General features: G+C 42.7%; 1 protein-coding gene across 2 annotated transcripts; it reads left to right on the top strand.

The window, feature by feature from the left end:
• Positions 1-1,930: 1,930 nt before the first annotated feature.
• LOC139411670 (BTB/POZ domain-containing protein 1-like) lies at positions 1,931-12,487 on the top strand. Of its 2 annotated transcripts, none has more exons than XM_071158290.1 (8): positions 1,931-2,492; positions 3,914-4,070; positions 4,728-4,833; positions 5,592-5,789; positions 6,222-6,414; positions 9,653-9,740; positions 10,117-10,263; positions 10,802-12,487. In XM_071158290.1, the coding sequence occupies exons 1-8, from the start codon at positions 2,074-2,076 to the stop codon at positions 10,958-10,960; spliced, it is 1,467 nt and encodes a 488-aa protein (XP_071014391.1). In that variant the 5' UTR covers positions 1,931-2,073; the 3' UTR covers positions 10,961-12,487. The 2 variants fall into 2 exon arrangements, with proteins under 2 accessions (XP_071014391.1, XP_071014392.1); XM_071158291.1 differs by having other exon boundaries at positions 6,285-6,414; positions 10,802-11,209.
• The last annotated feature ends 8,787 nt before the right edge of the window (positions 12,488-21,274 follow it).

Below are 21,274 nucleotides of genomic sequence, written 5' to 3'. Positions count from 1 at the left end.
AGAAGACAACGATGTCTTTGAAAACATCCATACGGTTAGCATCTCAACCATCGACAGGGTGCTGCATAGAAACCAGATGAGAATGAAACAGCTGTACCGTGTACCATTCCAAAGGAATGAGGACAGAGTTAAGGAGCTACGGTACCAGTATGTACAGGTAAAACATATATCTATGTAACTACTTTACAGCAACATTTTATAGTGATACATAGTACAGTAAGCATAAACTGCACACATTTCCATTGCTGTGGAAGGAACATGCAATATATGTACATTTTATGTCACTCTTCCTTACCAAAACAAATTAAACTGTGTGTTCTGGGATATAGCGTATAATGGAGTTGGAATCAAGTGAACCCTCTCACAACTTTGTAAACGTGGATGAGGCTGGCTTCAACCTGACCAAATGCAGAAGGCGGGGTCGGAATATCATCGGTCACAGAGCTACTGTGGATTTGCCAGGCCAACGGGGAGGAAATATCACCATGTGTGCTGCTATTTTGGAGCATGGTGTCCTAACCCATATCCCCCTTATAGGGCCATACAACACCCAGCATCTACTCAACTTTTTAGAGACTCTCTACAGGGCTCTCATCCCTGATGATGAGAGGCGTCTGTTTAGAGAGGATTTGCCAAAGTATGTGGTCATTTGTGATAATGTGAGTTTCCATCGATCAAACATCATAAGGCAATGGTTTGTGACCCACCCGAGGATGCTCATAGAATTCTTCCCACCTTATTCACCATTCCTTAACCCAATTGAGGAGTTATTTTCAGCGTGGAGGTGGAAGGTGTACGATCGTCAGCCACACACACAGATGACCCTGCTGGCTGCAATGGATGCAGCATGTGAGGACATCACAGTAGACGCCTGCAGAGGATGGATAAGGCATTCCAAAAGATTCTTTCCACGTTGCATTGGAAGGGAAAATATCCAGTGTGATGTGGATGAGAATATGTGGGCCGACAGACAGGAACGTCTGGATGTGTAGAGACAGCACAACAGTGCTGCGGGCAAAGTTGTGCCTTAGGGGTGGTTTCCTGTGTTTCTTTCTAATTTAGTTTTTTTCCCTTTGTGCCCCTTGGGTTGTCCAGTCTCTTTCAATCAATAACTCACATACAGTAATATGTAAATAGTACTGTTGAAATTGATATATGCCATAGAAGTGCAGCCTTGTGCATTTTCAATACAGTAACTGTCATCCAAACTGTAGCCTAAGTTTACATCAGGTAATACTGTCAAAGTACACAGTTACATTGACAACATGCCTAAACATTTTGACGACCTTGTTCGTGAACAATGACTCAATGACTTATCATTGTGATGACACTGACATGATCATTGGCATGAATATTTACTTTTGAGAGATGTACTAAGGATTTTTAGTGATTGACTAGCTTTAGAAACATATCTATTGTATATTGCAGTGTGTACAAATTGTTCTGAGAAATGCACTTATTATTTTGCACATGTTAGGGATGATGTGAAAAATGCACCAAAGCGACTGAGAAAAACTGTAAAAGCACTACAAATGTACACGTTGTCTAGTATGGGACCAGAGGCTGTCAAAACCCGCCGGGGCAAGGAGGGGTTGGAGCCGTGTTTCAAAGATTTGACAATTTTCCAGAATTTAGCTGGAAAGTATTAACTAAAAAAACGAGTATATAAACTATTCGAGAATACTTGGCTTGTTGCAAAGCAGTTTTTCTCTGCCGCATTCGGATTGTGTGGAAATGATCAACTGTGTGTTGTCGTGTTTCGTGTCGGGTGTCTAATATGCATGATCCAGACAGATTTGTGGTAATTCCAAAATAAAGGTATTCAGCGATGCTGTCTGCTTGACTTGACACCAGAAAACAGCGCCACCTAATGGGTTAAAAGAAAACAACAAGAAGGATTCACAGGAAGAGACGTAAACCGCGGAAGTGTGCGTCATTCCTGGAGAGCGAGAAAGAAAGCAGTAACAAACACTGGCCCTTTAGTCTGAAAAATTCGCAATAAAACGCAAAAATGCGTCATTAATATTTTCCACGGTTATCAATCGTAAAAGCCAATAAGGACAACGGTACGAAATGGCGACTGGGGGTGGTGGCATCGGTCCACCGTCCAATCTTGAAGGACGAGCATCAAATTTCGCCCATTCTGGAGCGGGAAGAAATGCTGGAGTGGCCTCGAATATGCCAGTCCCCGTGGTCGCAGCACCAATCTCACCCCCGTCGGGTGGCCTTCACCGGGAGCCTATGTACAACTGGCAGGCCACGAAGAGCTCAGTAAAAGAGCGATTCGCGTTTCTCTTCAATAACGAACTGCTCAGTGACGTTAGGTTTATTGTCGGTAAAGGTAGACAGGCGCAGAGGATACCAGCGCATAAATTCGTCCTAGCTGCTGGTAGTGCAGTATTTGACGCCATGTTCAACGGGGGAATGGCCACCACCTCGGCCGAGATAGAGTTACCTGATGTGGAACCTGCAGCCTTCCTAGCCTTGCTAAGGTAACATCTATTGACCGACCATGCACTGCATTGCGATATAATATATTTATAGAGAGGTGTTTGTTACCCCAGTACGTTAGTTAAATTGTTCCCCTTATGTTATGAGTGCTGACATTGCATTGTCTGTATGATAATATTCATGTATTATTAACACATTAGAGACTGCTGCCTATAGACATAGACTGGAAATCACTGGCCACTTTAAGGAATGGAACACTAGTCACTTTAATAATGTTTACATATCTGGCATTTCTCATCTCATATGTATATACTGTATTCTATACTATTCTACTGTATTTTAGTCACTTAATAATGTTTACATATCTGGCATTTCTCATCTCATATGTATATACTGTATTCTATACTATTCTACTGTATCTTAGTCACTTAATAATGTTTACATATCTGGCATTTCTCATCTCATATGTATATACTGTATTCAATACTATTCTACTGTATCTTAGTCACTTAATAATGTTTACATATCTGGCATTTCTCATCTCATATGTATATACTGTATTCAATACTATTCTACTGTATCTTAGTCACTTAATAATGTTTACATATCTTTCATTACTCATCTCATATGTATATACTGTATTCTATACTATTCTACTGTATCTTAGTCACTTAATAATGTTTACATATCTGGCTTACTCATCTCATATGTATATACTGTATTCTATACTATTCTACTGTATTTTAGTCACTTAATAATGTTTACATATCTGGCTTAATCATCTCATATGTATATACTGTATTCTATACTATTCTACTGTATCTTAGTCACTTAATAATGTTTACATATCTGGCTTACTCATCTCATATGTATATACTGTATTCAATACTATTCTACTGTATCTTAGTACATGCCGCTCTGACATTGCTCATCCATATGTATATACTGTATTCTATACTATTCTACTGTATCTTAGTCCGTTCTGCTCTGTCATCGCTCGTCCATATGTACATAGTCTTAATTGATTCCTACTTAGAATGGTGTGTGTTTTATGTATATGTTGTGTAATTTGTTAGATATTACTGCACTGTTGGAGCTGGAAGCTCAAGCATTTTGAGACACCTGCAATAACATCTGCTAATTACGTGTATGTTACCAATACAATTTGATTTGATGTGAGTTGATGAAACTGATATCAAACGAGGCTCCTGCCTGAGCTATTCCTAATTACTATGCCTATTTACCTCTTTTAAAAAATGAAACGTTTTTCTCTTCTATATGCAATGTCAAGCTTTTGTTTTAGAAGACAGACATTCTGGTGTTCTGGAAGCCTGTACATCCCACCTTCTTTGACCACTTACTGTGTGTGTGTGTGTGTGTGTGTGTGTGTGTGTGTGTGTGTGTGTGTGTGTGTGTGTGTGTGTGTGTGTGTGTGTGTGTGTGTGTGTGTGTGTGTGTGTAGGTTCCTGTACTCTGACGAGGTCCACATAGGACCAGAGACGGTGATGACCACTCTGTACACGGCGAAGAAATATGCCGTTCCTGCTCTAGAGACTCAGTGTGTGGAGTTCCTTACCAAACACCTCAGGGCAGACAATGCATTCATGCTACTCACTCAGGTATATAGGGCTGCTAATATAACTCCTATTGCATAAACTATTCTACATAATACTGCTACTCACTCAGGTATATAGGGCTGCTAATATTACTCCTATTGCATAAACTATTCTACATAATACTGCTACTCACTCAGGTAGTATATAGAACTGGTATCATTAACTATAATACATAAAACCCTCATGTGGGTACTAAAGAATATGCCAGCTCTTCACGAAATAGAATAGACTACTGTAGTTCATCACTTAGAAAGAATAGCCAAGATGGCATCTCTGCCAATTCCTCTTGGGTAACAATTCAGAACAGGGTAATCAAAACTCCAAAACCTAAGCCATGACTGAAGATAATACACAGGCCTAGATGACTTGGGTAGTACTACAGAATAAACTAGCTTAAACACAGGTCACATCCCACAAAGTATTTGTGTAGGCCAATGTGCTTCCAAAACAAAACATCTTCAAAAATGTAAGGTATATTCAAGTGTTCTTGTTTCCTGTTTTTGTTCTGTTGAGCGAGCAAGTTTGATCCTAGAATGTTGTATATTACGTTATGCCTTTATCAAATCAAGTGCAAATTGGTGGGGCGGTACTTGAACAGACAACTTCCCCATGTGTCTCATGCTGATGTGTCATCTTGGACCGTGCTCATTCTTTCTGCAGGCCAGACTATTCGATGAGCCTCAGCTTGCCAGCCTCTGTTTGGAAACAATAGACAAAAGCACCGGTGATGCCATAAACGCAGAAGGATTCACTGACATTGACCTAGGTATCAGTATGGCCTATTATTCACACAGGAACATATCCCAATGATATACAGTGGATGATATACAGGAACATATCCCAATGATATACAGTGGATGATATACAGGAACATATCCCAATGATATACAGTGGAACCGCCAATAGACTTATAGTGTTGTTAAAAAGGAAAATGCTATTGCTACCTCTTTGCAATAAGGAATTGAGACCAAAAGCTCAATAGAAGTGTCATGTGTTTAATACCAAGGATACAGTCAGCTGAGTGTTTACAATTAGAAAGCTCACAACACATTTTATATTCTTCCCTTGTAGGTGTCACCTCCCCAGCTATACATTTTATGACCCCAATGAGTTTCCCTCCTTTCCCCTGTGGAATGTCCATGGTCCTCTTTGTTTAACCAGATGTTAGAATCACACCCCGTCCATCTTCTGTTCTGGGCCTCACCCTGATCATTAGGTCATGGTTTCTAAATGAGCGTACACACAGTTTCATGGCCTAAACTCCATTAATACTCACAGTAATCTTTCACTAAACAGGATACAAACTAACTACAGTTTAACTTGTAACATGTTACATTTTAATAGAATCCATCAGTATTTTATTAGGATTCCCATCATAGAGGTAGTGGAAGAAATTGACTGCTTTAAGTGTATGTTGGTTTCTGGGTGCATTCTGGAGGCAATTGAGTTTAACCTTTGACCCTAACCCCTTCCCTTTTTGTCATACTGTGTAGACTAGACCTAACACTGAGCCTGTGTTTTTAGATACGCTGTGTGCAGTGCTGGAGAGAGACACCCTGGGGATTCGCGAAAACCGTCTATTTGGTGCGGTGGTGCGCTGGGCGGATGCCGAGTGTTACAGGCAACAGCTTCCCCTCACCTCTGAGAACAAACAGAAGGTTCTGGGCAAGGCCCTAACCCTCATCCGCTTCCCACTCATGACTGTGGAGGAGTTTGCTGCGGGTGGGCATCTCTCTGTCTGAGACATACACACAGAGACAGATGCACATAAACAGAAAGACAAACACACACTATCTAAAGTTGTAGTTTAAAATGCTAAATAAGTTAGGACTCTGCTTTGTCAGATTTCACATATCCTAAATGTTATTACTTTTTAATACGAGTAAGCACTGCTTTTCATCAAGCTCAGTTTTGTAAAATGTAAATACTTGAACATACTTGTAACCTAGAATTCATTTTGAACATAACGGTGTATAATCATTTTATAAATGTGTTTGTGTTTCTGCTGTCCAATGAACCCAGCCCTAGAAACCAGTTTGATATTAATTATTGTGCAACAGGGCCTGCCCAGTCTGAAACCAGTTTGATATTAATTCTTGTGCAACAGGGCCTGCCCAGTCTGAAACCAGTTTGATATTCTTTCTTGTGCAACAGGGCCTGCCCAGTCTGGAATATTGTTCGATCGGGAGGTGGTAAATCTGTTTTTACACTTTACAGTAAACCCCAAGCCGCGGGTAGACTACATTGACAGGCCCCGCTGCTGCCTCCGAGGAAAGGAGGGCAGCATTAGTAGGTTCCAGCAGGTTGAAAGTCGCTGGGGATACAGTGGCACCAGTGACAGGATCAGGTGAGACTGTGTACCTGCTTGTCTACACCGTGACAATGTCCTACCGGCCCCACACTATACAATTACAATGACTAAAAGCCCTTGCACAGAAATTACTTTTATTTTGCTCGTATTTGTTTTTTGGACATGCAAATTATTCAGACGGAAAAAGATAAACTATTCATTCTAATTCAGATGATGGTGTGTCAAATGCAGCCTCAGTACAACACTGGTTTGTCCTTCAATAACCTATAAGCCTTTTTCTACAGACCTCGGTGGAGAGAAACACTTATGAGCGGCAGGTAGCCTAGTGGTTAGAGTGTTGGACCAGTAACCAGCAGGTAGCCTAGTGGTTAGAGTGTTGGGCCAGTAACCAGCAGGTAGCCTAGTGGTTAGAGCGTTGGGCCAGTAACCAGCAGGTAGCCTAGTGGTTAGAGTGTTGGACCAGTAACCAGCAGGTAGCCTAGTGGTTAGAGCGTTGGGCCAGTAACCAGCAGGTAGCCTAGTGGTTAGAGTGTTGGACCAGTAACCAGCAGGTAGCCTAGTGGTTAGAGTGTTGGGCCAGTAACCAGCAGGTAGCCTAGTGGTTAGAGCGTTGGGCCAGTAACCAGCAGGTAGCCTAGTGGTTAGAGTGTTGGACAAGTAACCAGCAGGTAGCCTAGTGGTTAGAGCGTTGGGCCAGTAACCAGAATGTAGTCTAGTGGTTAGAGCGTTGGGCCAGTAACCAGCAGGTGGCCTAGTGGTTAGAGCGTTGGGCCAGTAACCAGCATGTAGTCTAGTGGTTAGAACGTTGGGCCAGTAACCAGCAGGTAGCCTAGTGGTTAGAGCGTTGGGCCAGTAACCAGCAGGTAGCCTAGTGGTTAGAGTGTTGGGCCAGTAACCAGCAGGTAGCCTAGTGGTTAGAGCATTGGACCAGTAACCAGCAGGTGGCCTAGTGGTTAGAGCGTTGGGACAGTAACCAGCAGGTGGCCTAGTGGTTAGAGCATTGGACCAGTAACCAGCAGGTAGCCTAGTGGTTAGATTGTTGGGCCGGTAACCAGCAGGTAGCCTAGTGGTTAGAGCGTTGGACCTGTAACCAGCAGGTAGCCTAGTGGTTAGATTGTTGGGCCAGTAACCAGCAGGTAGTCTAGTGGTTAGATTGTTGGGCCAGTAACCAGCAGGTAGCCTAGTGGTTAGATTGTTGGGCCAGTAACCAGCAGGTAGCCTAGTGGTTAGAGCGTTGGGCCAGTAACCAGCAGGTAGCCTAGTGGTTAGAGTGTTGGACCAGTAACCAGCAGGTAGCCTAGTGGTTAGAGTGTTGGGCCAGTAACCAGCATGTAGCCTAGTGGTTAGAGTGTTGGGACAGTAACCAGCAGGTAGCCTAGTGGTTAGAGTGTTGGGACAGTAACCAGCAGGTAGTCTAGTGGTTAGAGCGTTGGGACAGTAACCAGCAGGTAGTCTAGTGGTTAGATTGTTGGGCCAGTAACCAGCAGGTAGCCTAGTGGTTAGAGCGTTGGGACAGTAACCAGCAGGTAGTCTAGTGGTTAGATTGTTGGGCCAGTAACCAGCAGGTAGCCTAGTGGTTAGAGTGTTGGGCCAGTAACAAGCAGGTAGCCTAGTGGTTAGAGCGTTGGACCAGTAACCAGCAGGTAGTCTAGTGGTTAGAGTGTTGGGCCAGTAACCAGCAGGTAGCCTAGTGGTTAGAGTGTTGGGACAGTAACCAGCAGGTAGTCTAGTGGTTAGAGCGTTGGGACAGTAACCAGCAGGTAGTCTAGTGGTTAGATTGTTGGGCCAGTAACCAGCAGGTAGCCTAGTGGTTAGAGCGTTGGGACAGTAACCAGCAGGTAGTCTAGTGGTTAGATTGTTGGGCCAGTAACCAGCAGGTAGCCTAGTGGTTAGAGTGTTGGGCCAGTAACAAGCAGGTAGCCTAGTGGTTAGAGCGTTGGACCAGTAACCAGCAGGTAGTCTAGTGGTTAGAGTGTTGGGCCAGTAACCAGCAGGTAGCCTAGTGGTTAGAGTGTTGGGACAGTAACCAGCAGGTAGTCTAGTGGTTAGAGTGTTGGGACAGTAACCAGCAGGTAGCCTAGTGGTTAGAGTGTTGGGCCAGTAACCAGCAGGTAGCCTAGTGGTTAGAGTGTTGGGCCAGTAACCAGCAGGTAGCCTAGTGGTTAGAGTGTTGGGCCAGTAACCAGCAGGTAGTCTAGTGGTTAGAGTGTTGGGACAGTAACCAGCAGGTAGCCTAGTGGTTAGAGTGTTGGACCAGTAACCAGCAGGTAGCCTAGTGGTTAGAGCGTTGGACCAGTAAGAAAGGTTGCTGTTTTGAAGCAAGGCACTTAACCCTGATTACTCTGGATAAGAGCGTCTGATAAATCACAAATCGTCAAAATAATAAGTCGGTTCAACATATTTTTGGAGGGGGGTTGCTTCTGGCAGAGCCATAAAAAAAACAGCCACATCACTGTTTTTTACAGTGGTGGAACATTTCAATACAACTCAACAACCCCAGAATAGTTTGAGATGGTTGTTCTTCTATTGCAATGTGTGCTGTTAAAGGAGTCAACCAGGTGAATTTGAGCGATGGTCTTTCTCCAGCCTCATACCTCTTCACCACACCCCCATTGGCAGAGACGATTGCATGTGTATTAATAAAGCCTGTGTTCGTCTCCCATTGGTGGAGTTTCTACTGCATGTGTTTTAATAAAGGCAGTGTTCGTCTCCCATTGGTGGAGTTTCTACTGCATGTGTATTAATAAAGGCAGTGTTCGTCTCCCATTGGTGGAGTTTCTACTGCATGTGTATTAATAAAGGCAGTGTTCGTCTCCCATTGGTGGAGTTTCTACTGCATGTGTATTAATAAAGGCAGTGTTCGTCTCCCATTGGTGGAGTTTCTACTGCATGTGTATTAATAAAGGCAGTGTTCGTCTCCCATTGGTGGAGTTTCTACTGCATGTGTATTAATAAAGGCAGTGTTCGTCTCCCATTGGTGGAGTTTCTACTGCATGTGTATTAATAAAGGCAGTGTTCGTCTCCCATTGGTGGAGTTTCTACTGCATGTGTATTAATAAAGGCAGTGTTCGTCTCCCATTGGTGGAGTTTCTACTGCATGTGTATTAATAAAGGCAGTGTTCGTCTCCCATTGGTGGAGTTTCTACTTCATGTGTATTAATAAAGGCAGTGTTCGTCTCCCATTGGTGGAGTTTCTACTGCATGTGTATTAATAAAGCCTGTGTTCGTTCGTTTGAGGTTTCTAAAGGTATCTTGTCATTTCCATCTCCTGTAGATTTAATGTAAATAGAAGAATATCAGTGGTGGGTTTCGGACTGTATGGATCGATCCACGGACCTACGGACTATCAGGTTAATATACAGGTAAGCATTTAATAATGGAAGAGCTAATGATGTTATCAGTCTGGTAGCCAGACCAAATGTGTCCTGTTAGTGCTTCAGTCACACGATAACTCCTCCAATGTTCCTTACTGCGTATGAAGCACTAAGAGATCTGGTTACCAGGGTTGTGTCGAGTAGGGCACATAGTAACAAAACGTTTTGCAGTGGAAAACCAAAAACCTGGGTTATTAGACAAGGTCAGGTAGTACCTTTCTGTTTCAAAATGTTTTTGTCCCCTGTTTGGTGCCAACTGAACACGATCCAGGCCATTATAGTGAATTTGTTCAGAAAACCTTTTTCATTTTTTTAAGCTATAGTGCAAACAGTAATTGACAATAATTGTATCCATTTTTTTCAGATTATTGAGAGTGACAAAAGCCTAACGCTAGCAACAAACGACACGGGCTTCAGCTGTGACGGAACAGCCAACACGTTCAGAGTCATGTTCAAGGAGCCGGTGGAGATTTTACCCAACGTTAGTTACACCGCTTGTGCAACCTTAAAGGTACGCTCACCCCATAACGACAATACTCAAGTGTAACCTTAAAGGTACGCTCACCCCATAACGACAATACTCAAGTGTAACCTTAAAGGTACGCTCACCCCATAACGACAATACTCAAGTGTAACCTTAAAGGTACGCTCACCCCATAACGACAGTACTCAAGTGCATGTTTACAAACCAATAGGCTATTGTGTTTTATTTTTGCCTCTGCTGCTAACATCAGCATAGTTATTATAGACTTGAATCAAATGATGATGCAAACTAGTTTTGGTCTGTATTCTACTAGATCATCAACCCTGTGTGACCACAGTTGAGACTTTGTATGAACATTTTAATCGTAAGCTCATCTTAAGGGGATTGTTCACACAAAACAACTACAGTATAAACAGTTATTTGTGTATTGTGTCCATTAGTTCACTGTTACAATTTTTTAGGAATGTTTTATGTCAAGCTTTCACGGTGGATCATTTCAGTACGTTGCGAAAACTGCGTTTTGTGCATAATTTCTCTATGCTAACAATCCACTTGTCTCCTGTAGGGCCCGGACTCTCACTACGGCACTAAAGGGTTAAAGAAAGTGAGCCAGGAGTCTGCCACGGGGACCAAGACCACCTTTTTCTTTTTCAGCTCTCCTGGGAACAACAACGGCACGTCAGTGGAGGACGGACAGATCCCAGAGATCATCTACTACACCTAGACAACTCCTGTAGAACCATGGACCCGGACTCGTCCATGAAACATTTTGGCATTTTGGTTTCCGTTGCCGCACTTAAACAAAATAAAATTCTGTTGCTTGTACTATTAAACATGGATCCCTAGTAAACACGACTGGGTTGTGTTCGGTAGGCAAACTTGTTGCAGCTAGAAACGCCATGAATAGAGATGACGTGATGACTCATTGCGGCATATTTTTTCTAGGTAATGTATTTCTTTCTGAACGTTCCGCAATGTTGTTCCCTGCTGAACAATGCCCTGGATCAGGTAGACACCATCTACCACACCTAAACCAGGGGGCCATGTTCTGTAGGCATAGAATGGAGGAAACAGAGTGTGACTGGGAGGTACTACCTGAGCTTGTCCAATAAGAAGCACTTGTTTTCTATTCCAAAATGTTTTGCTATGGTGTGCTCTAATGAGAACTACCAATAAGGTTGGGTAAGTCTGAGAGTGGAATGGAATGGCGCCCTGCAGGGAGGATTGTAGCCTGGTTCCAGATCTGTTTGTGCTCTGGCTGAGTCCATTTCTGTCGTTATCCAAGACGATTCCAGAAGGAGTTGGCAAAAGGGCAGAAACAGACCGACACCCAGGCAAGAGGGATTGTGCCTTCTGCTGTTCAGGAACGGATACAAAGACTTTTGGAAACCAAAAGGAGTGGATTAGTGTCGGTCTAGTCTGCTGGTTTGTGAACTTGGATGTGTGCGAGATCAGTGGATGCTGGTGGGAGGAACTATAGGAGGACAGGCTCATTGTAATGGCTGGAATGGAATAAATGGTAAGGAGTCAATGTGGTTTCCATATTTTTGATACCGTTAAATTTATTCCATCCTAGCCATTACAGTGAGCCTGTCCTCCTATAGCTCCTCCCACCAGCCTCCACTGTGTGAGACATTTGACATAATAGAACTGTAACTCAAAAAGGATTGTTACATGTAGAGATGTATAATAGGACTGTGGACTGGCTGGAATCTGGGTGATGGTAGACAATGACACAGTTGGAAATGTTCTATATTCTACTACTGGCTTTCTGTCCGTACCTTCATCAGGGAATCACCCACTACAGTGCTGTTGTCTGGAGTGTATTCACTAGACACTGAAACGAGAAGGGACTACCTGAAGAAACTCGTTTTCATTGCAAAACGTTTAGCTATGGTGTGCACTTATGAATACACCCCATGTAGTGTAAAATCGCAGAGTGCCCTTCACTGTTCGATCAATGTCATTTTGTAGTTTGAATGCTGATGTGGTAAAAGTTCCACTGTTTTCGTGCTTAACCTTCATTGATTATATTTGCAGGTGGGGTTTTTCATGTGCAAATAAAATCTTAACTAGTGACGTCTGAGTATTTGTGCGTATGTTAAAGTTTGCCAATGTATGTTACATGCTTTAATTTGTTTCCTTAGCATGTCATCTAAGAGTAAGACAGGATAATATTGTGACTGTTAATTTCTGAAACAAGTGGAAGTGTATATTTTTATCTCTCTGCAATAAAGTATGTTGACACCAATGATGTATTTGTCTGATACACTTCACTGAATCATTTCAGAATGTGTCATTAAAGCTACAGTCTGGGATCGGTGAAGTTGTTCAACAATACGTCACAGATGTAATGCTCTCAAACACACCCATAATCTGGGAAACAGTACAACAATACATCACAGATTTAATGCTCTCAAACACACCCATAATCTGGGAAACAGTTCAACAATACATCACAGATTTAATGCTCTCAAACACACCCATAATCTGGGAAACAGTTCAACAATACATCACAGATTTAATGCTCTCAAACACACCCATAATCTGGGAAACAGTTCAACAATACATCACAGATTTAATGCTCTCAAAACACACCCATAATCTGGGAAACAGTTCAACAATACATCACAGATTTAATGCTCTCAAACACACCCATAATCTGGGAAACAGTTCAACAATACATCACAGATTTAATGCTCTCAAACACACCCATAATCTGGGAAACAGTTCAACAATACATCACAGATTTAATGCTCTCAAACACACCCATAATCTGGGAAACAGTTCAACAATACATCACAGGCGTAATACTCTCAAACACACCCATAATCTGGGAAACAGTTCAACAATACATCACAGATTTAATGCTTTCAAACACACCCATAATCTGGGAAACAGTTCAACAATACATCACAGATTTAATGCTCTCAAACACACCCATAATCTGGGAAACAGTTCAACAATACATCACAGATTTAATGCTCTCATACATAATGTAGGACTATACAGAAAAATGGGGGGGAATGGCAACGTAACAAGTAGTTGTAATACTACAATAGTTCCTGTAGGTGGAGCTCCAAGTTAAATCAATGGCTCTCCAACAACACCTGCTCCAACCTATCTTCAAACCAGTTCATAGGGACCCTGAACCCACTCGCTGTGCTGCAGGCTTTTGTTCCATCCCAGCATTAATACTTGAGTCAACCAACCAAGGCTTTGATTAATAGTTGATTAGCTGAATCAAGTGTTGTGCTTCTAGGCATACATTTTAAATAGCTTTGTATCTGCATGAGTTCCAGATCTAAAACCAACCACCCCTGGTCTCTCTTGTCCATGCTATGGAAATATGGTTTTTCGAATGTCCACTTGTTTGATTTTCTACAATATCAAAGGTAATATACATCAGATAACATGCTAGACAAGTTGGCCTGCCTTGTAGGTAATGGAGGAGAGAGAAAGGGATATGCTTGTTTTTTAGTTTCATATGCTGAATTGCTTTGGTTGCTTGCTCGACTGTCAAAGATGCAGCAGCTGTTTTTTGTTGTTGTTAAATGAGGAATGCCACTCCGGCAAGGACATTGGCCTGTGAGAAAAAAAAAGTTACATCACTTCCACATTAGGCATACTTTACTGGGAAGAAATATGTGTTCAATTGTCAAGCTCAGGAAATAATCTTATTGAAATAGATATATTTCGTGCAAAATACATTTTGTGAAAAACAATTTGCCAAATGGTGTAAAAATTGGCAATATTTTCCAGAATCATACTTGGGGCTGGGTTTGAAAGGTTGGTGAAGAAATGTTCCCATTCCACCATGTTGAATTCTCAGAACATCTTACTGTCTCTTACAAACATCTAAACACAACATAGCTCTTGAATAAGGCAGATAAGTAATAGTTATAGTAGACTTATTCCAGACAGCTATCGTTGAATAGTAGACCTATTAAATATCAATATCAATATTTTACAAACCAATTGTCACACTACATGGACAGTAGCAGAGAGGTAAGTAGCAGTATACCTATTGAAGACAAATATCCACAGGCAAACTATTGCTTATTTGATCAAAATTATGAAACTACCAAAAGCCAACCAACTTGTGTTCTTCCTAATGAATATCCAGTGTGCTATCTCTGAATAAGTTAGCACTTTGGTTGAACAGTGATTCCCTGAATAGCTACTTTGAAACGGATGTGTGCACATTAGGGGTTTGTGATGAGTCTTCAAAGACTATTAAAAGCAATAACCAAATGTAGGAAGTGATGTATGGGTATTTCTGACCTTTTGTTTGCACAGACAATAAAAAACACCTATGGTTTGAAAGATGATTATGCATGAGGTAATTATTCTTTGTATTCCTTTTACTACCAAATTCTCAGCCATCCAAATGAGAATATTAGTAGAGAATATTGGCTATCCATAACTGAGCCATATCCAGATACAGAATATATCCAGGACATTTGTAAATGAAATGCATTGTTCTCTGCATGCCCCCCCCCCCCCCCCCCCTGTAAAACATTGATATTTCCATAAGCTGACATTGCTTACAGGCCAGTAAAGACCCAGGTGGATATTGCTTTTCATGTTTGGTGGCATCTTGCAGTAAGACTATTAGATCCCAGGGAGACAGTGTATTCCGACTGAGATACACATGGAATCCAAAGCTAAGGGCCGTTTTCACTAAACAGCTATTGAAATATTTAAAGACTTGATGTCTCTCGCTGTGAGTAAGGCTCAATCATGTTTCTCTCTCCAGGCCCAAAAGCCTGTAATACTGTGCCACTCACAGACAGGATGAGTTCAATCCCGACCTGTTGGAGTGTGTAAGGCCTAAAGCCCCTCTCTGCACATGGACACATGGGGACTTCCTGGCTGGCATTTCCTCGCCCTTTTCTCACATTATTATTTACCTGCTATGGATCTTCTTGACTTTCAGAATCGTCTTTACTTATTTTTCCGGGGCTGAGATCAGGGGGGATTGTTCAAGCAATTTCTGCTCTGTGGACCAGCGGCGTCTTATTTTCCAAAGGTAATGGGTTTTTCTGCACTGCGGTTTTGCTGTGAATTGCTTCAGAAGGCACAGTGTCTTCGCGCCTCCTTTGGGACTGTGAGACTGGACAGAACAAAAGAGGATGGGATCTTTACAACTTGCCGGTAGGAGGGAAATAGAGTTGAGCCTAAAGGTATGGTAGGTTATCACATAAGCCAGGGGTACACTAATTTAGATGTCGAAGTCGCCAGCATTGCTGGTGTTCACCCTTTCCATTGCGTCAGAGACCTGGGGCATCAGGGGCATAACGTTCGGGTAGAAATATATACTGTAGAACAAACATGCCTGACTATGACATGTAGAATAATGAATCATTTTGTCTCTTATTCATGACATTTCTATCTGCAACGTTCAACCATGTTTTCCTTCTGAACATGTCCCAGGTGAGAAAACTCTCTGGCCAATCAGTGACACGAATAAGTCAGAAAAACAGCAGTACTTCAGACCCTGAGGATTAGATTTCCCCATTCCTATCTCCAAGCAATGCCAACAGGCAGCTGCCATACAAATACTGTACTGAATACCATGTGTCAACTGTAAATCACTTTGAATAGCATCATCTGCTAAATTACCATTTTACACTACTCCTATCTTGTTTAGCAACTTTGGAATCCATCCCTACAGATAACGTCACATAACGTTACTTTCTCCAAAGTTTAATTCTTCAAAACTTATCAGCCTTAGTTATTGTGATCATGCGAAGCCCAAGTTTGCCTTGTTCGACTTGTCTTGAGTACTTCCCCTCTCTGGGAGCATGAGCGATAGCTCTAACTACCCCTGTGCTGCTGGTAGGTGATAACCTGAGGTACCCACAGACTCAGATCTCAGTCTGGCTTGGGGGGGATCTAATTCCACCTGTGTGTCTGTGTGAGCATGTACATGCATGCATGAGTGAGTGTGTGTCTCCAGCATATACGCTATAGCTCTGTAAAATTCAGCACAACTCTCCACATCCCTGGTCTTTTTCTTCCTTCAAATGCTTATCTGCCTCCGAGGATTCACTGAGGGGGATTTGAAAGCTCCAGTTGATTCATACGTGAGCGAGAGAAGAGGACGCTGGAATGGAAAGTCAGACTGTGAAGAAAAGGAGGACATCTCAGAGAGAGATAGCATAGTCTCATAACTTACAAAACTACTTACCTTGCGTATTTGGGGGACTTGAATGATGCACCTGAACCAACCAACCAATCAATCAATCAATCAATCAAATGTATTTATATTTATCAGCAGTTTTCACAAAGTGCTTGTACAGAAACCCACCCTAAAACCCCAGAGAGCAAGCAATGCAGATATTGAAGCACGGTGACTAGGAAGAACTCCCTAGAAAGGCTGGAACCTAGGAAGAAACCTAGAGTGGAACCAGGCTGTGGGGTGGCCAGTCCTGTTTTGGCTGTGCTGGGTGGAGATTATAAGAGTCCTTGGCCATTAAGGCTGGATCATTCTTTAAGATATTCAAACGTCCATATAGATGACCAGCAGGGTCAAATAATAATCACAGTGGTTATAGAGGGTGCAACAGGTCAACACCTCAGTAGTAAATGTCAGTTAGCTTTTCATAGCCAAGCATTCAAAGGCCGAGACAGCATGTGCGGTAGAGAGAGAGAGAGACGAGAGAGAGTCGAAACAGCAGGTCCGGGACAAGGTAGCACGACCGGTGAACAGGTTAGGATTCCATAGCTGCAGGCAGAACAGCACAAACTGGATCAGCAGCATGACCAGCTGGACTGGAGACAGCCAGGAGTCATCAGGCCAGGTAGTCCTGAGGCATGGTGTTTGGGCTCAGGTCCTCCGAGAGGGAGGGAGGGACAAAGAGAGAGAGAGAGAGAGAGGGAGAGAGAGAGAGAGAGAGAGAGAGAGAGAGAGAGAGAGAGAGGGAGGGAGGGGGGGGGGATTAGATTTAGCATACCTAAGATCACACAGGACACCAGATAAAAGAGCAGAATTACACCAGATAGAACAGACTGGCCCTAGCCCCTCGGCACATAGACTATTGAAGCAAAGATACTAGGGACTGAGACAGGGTGGGTCGGGGGACGCTGTGGCCCCGTCCAAAGTTACCCATGGACAGGGCCAACAACCAGGCAGGATATAATCCCACCCACGATGCCAAAGCACAGCCCCCACACCACCAAACGGATATCAACAGACCACTAACTTACTACCCTGAGACAAGGCCGAGTATAGCCCACAAAGATCTCCCCCACTGCACAAGCCTGAGGACAGGAAGAGAGATCAAGTCACTGACTCAACCCACTTAGGTCAAGTATAGCAAAAAAAGCCTGGCTAGACATGATGCATCCCTCCTAAGGACGGCATGGGAGAACGTGAGCAAGCCAGTGATTCAGCCCCCGTAATAGGGTCAGAGGTAGAGAATCCCAGTGGCGAGAGGTGAGCCTACCAGGCAGAGACAGCAAGGGTGGTTCATGCTTCAGACCCCTGGGCCAGACTACACTCAATCATAGGACCTACTGAAGAGATTAGTCTTCAGTAAAGAATTAAAGGGATACTTCAGGATTTTGGCAATGAAGCCCTTCATTTACTTCCCCATAGTCATATGAACTCATTTTTATATCTCTGCAAGCAGGTTGAAGGAAGTTACTAACTAGTGTTTCCCATAGACTTCCAGTCATTGCGCTAACACTGGTTAGCATTGGGTCACAAAACTATTTCTATCTTTCTTCACACTGGATGCAGAGACATAAATGGTATCCATGAGTTCATCTGACTCTGGGGAAGTCCACTGAAAGAAAATATAAACGCAACATGAAACATTTTCTAAGAGTTCATATAAGAAAATCAGTCAATGTAAATAAATAAATGAGGCCCTAATCTATGGATTCCACATGACTGGGAATAGAGATATGCATCTGTTGGGCACAGATACCTTCAAAATAAGGTAGGGACATGGATCAGAAAACCAGTCAGTATCTGGTGTGACCACCATTTACCTCGTGCAGCACAACACATCTCCTTCGCATAGAGTTGATCAGGCTGTTGATTGTGGCCTGTGAAATGTTGTCCCTCTTCTCTTCAATGGCTGTGCAAAATTGCTGGATCTTGGCAGGAACTGGAACGCGCTGTCCTACACATCGATCCAGAGCATCCCAAACATGCTCTATGGGTGACATGTCTGGTGAGTATGCAGGACATGAAAGAACTGAGACATTTTCAGCTTCCAGGAATTGTGTACAGATCTTCCTGACATGGGGCCATGCATTATCATGCTGAAGCATAAGGTTATGGTTGTGGATGAATGGCACAACAATGTGCCTCAGGATCACGGCATCTCTGTGCATTCAAATTGCCATTGATAAAATGCAATTGCGTTCTTTGTTGCAGCTTATGCCTGCCCATACCATACCATAACCCTACTACAACCATGGGGCTTTCTGTTCACAACATTGACATCAGCAAACCGCTCACACACACGACATCATACACACTGTCTGCCATCTGCCTGGTACAGCTGAAACCGGGATTCATCCATGAAGAGCACACTTCTCCAGCGTACCGAAGGTGAGCATTTGCCCACTGAAGTCAGTTGTGCAGTCAGGTCAAGACCCTGGTGAGGACAGCGAGCATGCAGATGACCTTCCCTGAGACGGTTTCTGACAATTTGTGCCGAAATACCTCAGTCGTACAAACAAACCGTTTCATTTAGTTGTCTGGGTGACTCGTCTCAGGCGATCTTGAAGGTGAAGAAGCGGGATGTGGAGGTCCCGGGCTGGTGTGGCTACATGTGTCTGTGGTTGTGAGGCCGGTTAGACGTACTGCCAAATTCTCTAAAACGACATTGGAAACAGCTTATGGTAGAGAAATTAACATTCAATTATCTGGCAACAGCTCTGGTGGACATTTCTGCAATGTGTTGTGTGACACAACTATACATTTTAGAGTGGCCTTTTATTGTCCCCAGCACAAGGTGCACCTGTGTAATGAGCATGCTGTTTAATCAGCCTTTAATATGCCACAGTTGTCAGGTGAATTGATTATCTTGGCAAAGGAGAAATGCTCACTAAGAGGGATGTAAACAAATGTGGCACAACATTTGAGAGAAATAAGCTTTGTATGTATGGAAAATATCTGGGGTCATTTATTTCAGCTCATGAAACATGGTGCCACCAATTTACATGTTGCATCTATATTTTTGTTAAGTATACATAAAGGGCTTAATTGCCAAAATCCTGAAGTATCCCTTTAAAGGTTGAGACCGAATCTGAATCTGTCACATAGATCGGCAGACCATTCCATATTTATTTTATTTAGCTCTATAGGAAAAAGCCCTGCACAAGGCTATCACAACTTGATCAAGTCCAAAGAGAGTGTTTTTTAGTGTTTTACTGTTTTAAGAGTGTGTGAGGTCAAATTAAGCTATTCATCATACTAGCAGTCAGGTAGTCTGCAACAGATTGGTACATAAGGTGTCAGTACACAGAAAGAACTGATGCGATCAGTCAGATTCTGAACTATATAGTGGTTTTCACTTTTACAACAGAAACCAATCTTCTCTGATATCACACTGTTCTACACTTTTGTTATTATTCTGGAAAGACAGGGAGGTCCATCAAAAGGAAACGTCTTTCCCCTTCTTCCCTCCCTCCCTATATGGGGCGAGACGTCTCAGTAGAAGTGGATTTGCGACTCACACCCAGAATGATGCTGCACCTCGGAAAGTTTCCTAATCATACACGCTTATCGGCCTGAGAAATGGGTCACCGCGGAGCCATACTGCCGTTGCTGTAAAGCAGTAATCACCTCCACACTGCGACACAGCCACATCAAGAACAAGGTTCTGGGCAATTGAAGTTATGAGTAACCTGTCTCCAGTGCAGAGAAAACAATGAGCTGAGGAGCACGGGTAGCTGGAAACAGACATAAAAGTCACACTGAGTGATGATTCATGTGCTATGCTTGGATGTTAGCGCTGGCTAAATAGGCTTGTAAGGACGATGGGTAAGGATGGAGTGTCAGAGAAGCCAAAAGGGGTCAGACAATGAATTTGTGCTCTGAAAGATTAAAGTAGCCTTTCATGTTTGGAGCTCCAGAGGGGGACTGAGGGGTTCCCTACAGAGCTTAACCCATAGCCTTTATTTCCATCACGAAATGACAACCTATTCCCTATGTAGTGCACTAGGCCAACTATTGACCAGAAGGGCAGGGGAACACCATTAGAATTCAAAGAGGTCCAGTGGCTAACATTTTCTCCCCCCAAAGGTCCAAACCATTAAAATGTCTAACGTGCGCTATGATTTGGGGGCATATGTAGTTCTTATAGCTTTATAGCTAATAAATAAAGTACTACATTTCAATAACATTTCAACAATATTTATTGCACATTTTCAATGCAGACACAATAAACATGAGGTAAAATAAATATGCAGCCTAAACATAAATAAAAGTAGGTCTATCACAAATGTTCTCCTTTCAATCAAAACAAGACTGCATCTTCACAAAAAATAACAAGTGCCTGTTTCTGAAAAAAATGCTTAGATTTTGAACAAATAAGAAACCACAGGTTTAATTTGTATCTTTCCTACTCTCTCACACTTCACTTCTCCATCTCTCTTCTTTGGTGAGAGAAATGGGCTATTGCTTGCCCTGCCAGTCATTTGAACCTTGGCTGGAATGGAGTCAGTGCCATTCTCATGCACATACAGTGGGGCAAAAAAGTATTTAGTCAGCCACCAATTGTGCAAGTTCTCCCACTTAAAGATGAGAGAGGCCTGATGAGAGAGGCCTGTAATTTTCATCATAGGTACACTTCAACTATGACAGACAAAATTAGAAAAAAATTTCCAGAAAATCACATTGTAGGATTTTTAATGAATTTATTTGCGAATTATGGTGGAAAATAAGTATTTGGTCAATAACAAAAGTTTATCTCAATACTTTGTTATATACCCTTTGTTGGCAATGACAGAGGTCAAACGTTTTCTGTAAGTCTTCACAAGGTTTTCACACACTGTTGCTGGTATTTTGGCCCAT

The sequence above is a fragment of the Oncorhynchus clarkii genome, chromosome 6 (genome assembly GCF_045791955.1).
Source record: "Oncorhynchus clarkii lewisi isolate Uvic-CL-2024 chromosome 6, UVic_Ocla_1.0, whole genome shotgun sequence".
NCBI lineage: Eukaryota > Metazoa > Chordata > Actinopteri > Salmoniformes > Salmonidae > Oncorhynchus > Oncorhynchus clarkii.
This window is presented reverse-complemented; position numbering and strand designations above follow the sequence as displayed.

Excerpts from the sequence above, each read along its gene's own strand:
- LOC139411670 (XM_071158290.1), top strand. The coding sequence starts at position 2,074 with ATGGCGACTGGGGGTGGTGGCATCGGTCCACCGTCCAATCTTGAAGGA. Across the intron at positions 4,071-4,727 it reads CATTCATGCTACTCACTCAG|GCCAGACTATTCGATGAGCC; the intron begins GTATATAGGGCT and ends TTCTTTCTGCAG. Across the intron at positions 10,264-10,801 it reads CCGCTTGTGCAACCTTAAAG|GGCCCGGACTCTCACTACGG; the intron begins GTACGCTCACCC and ends TGTCTCCTGTAG.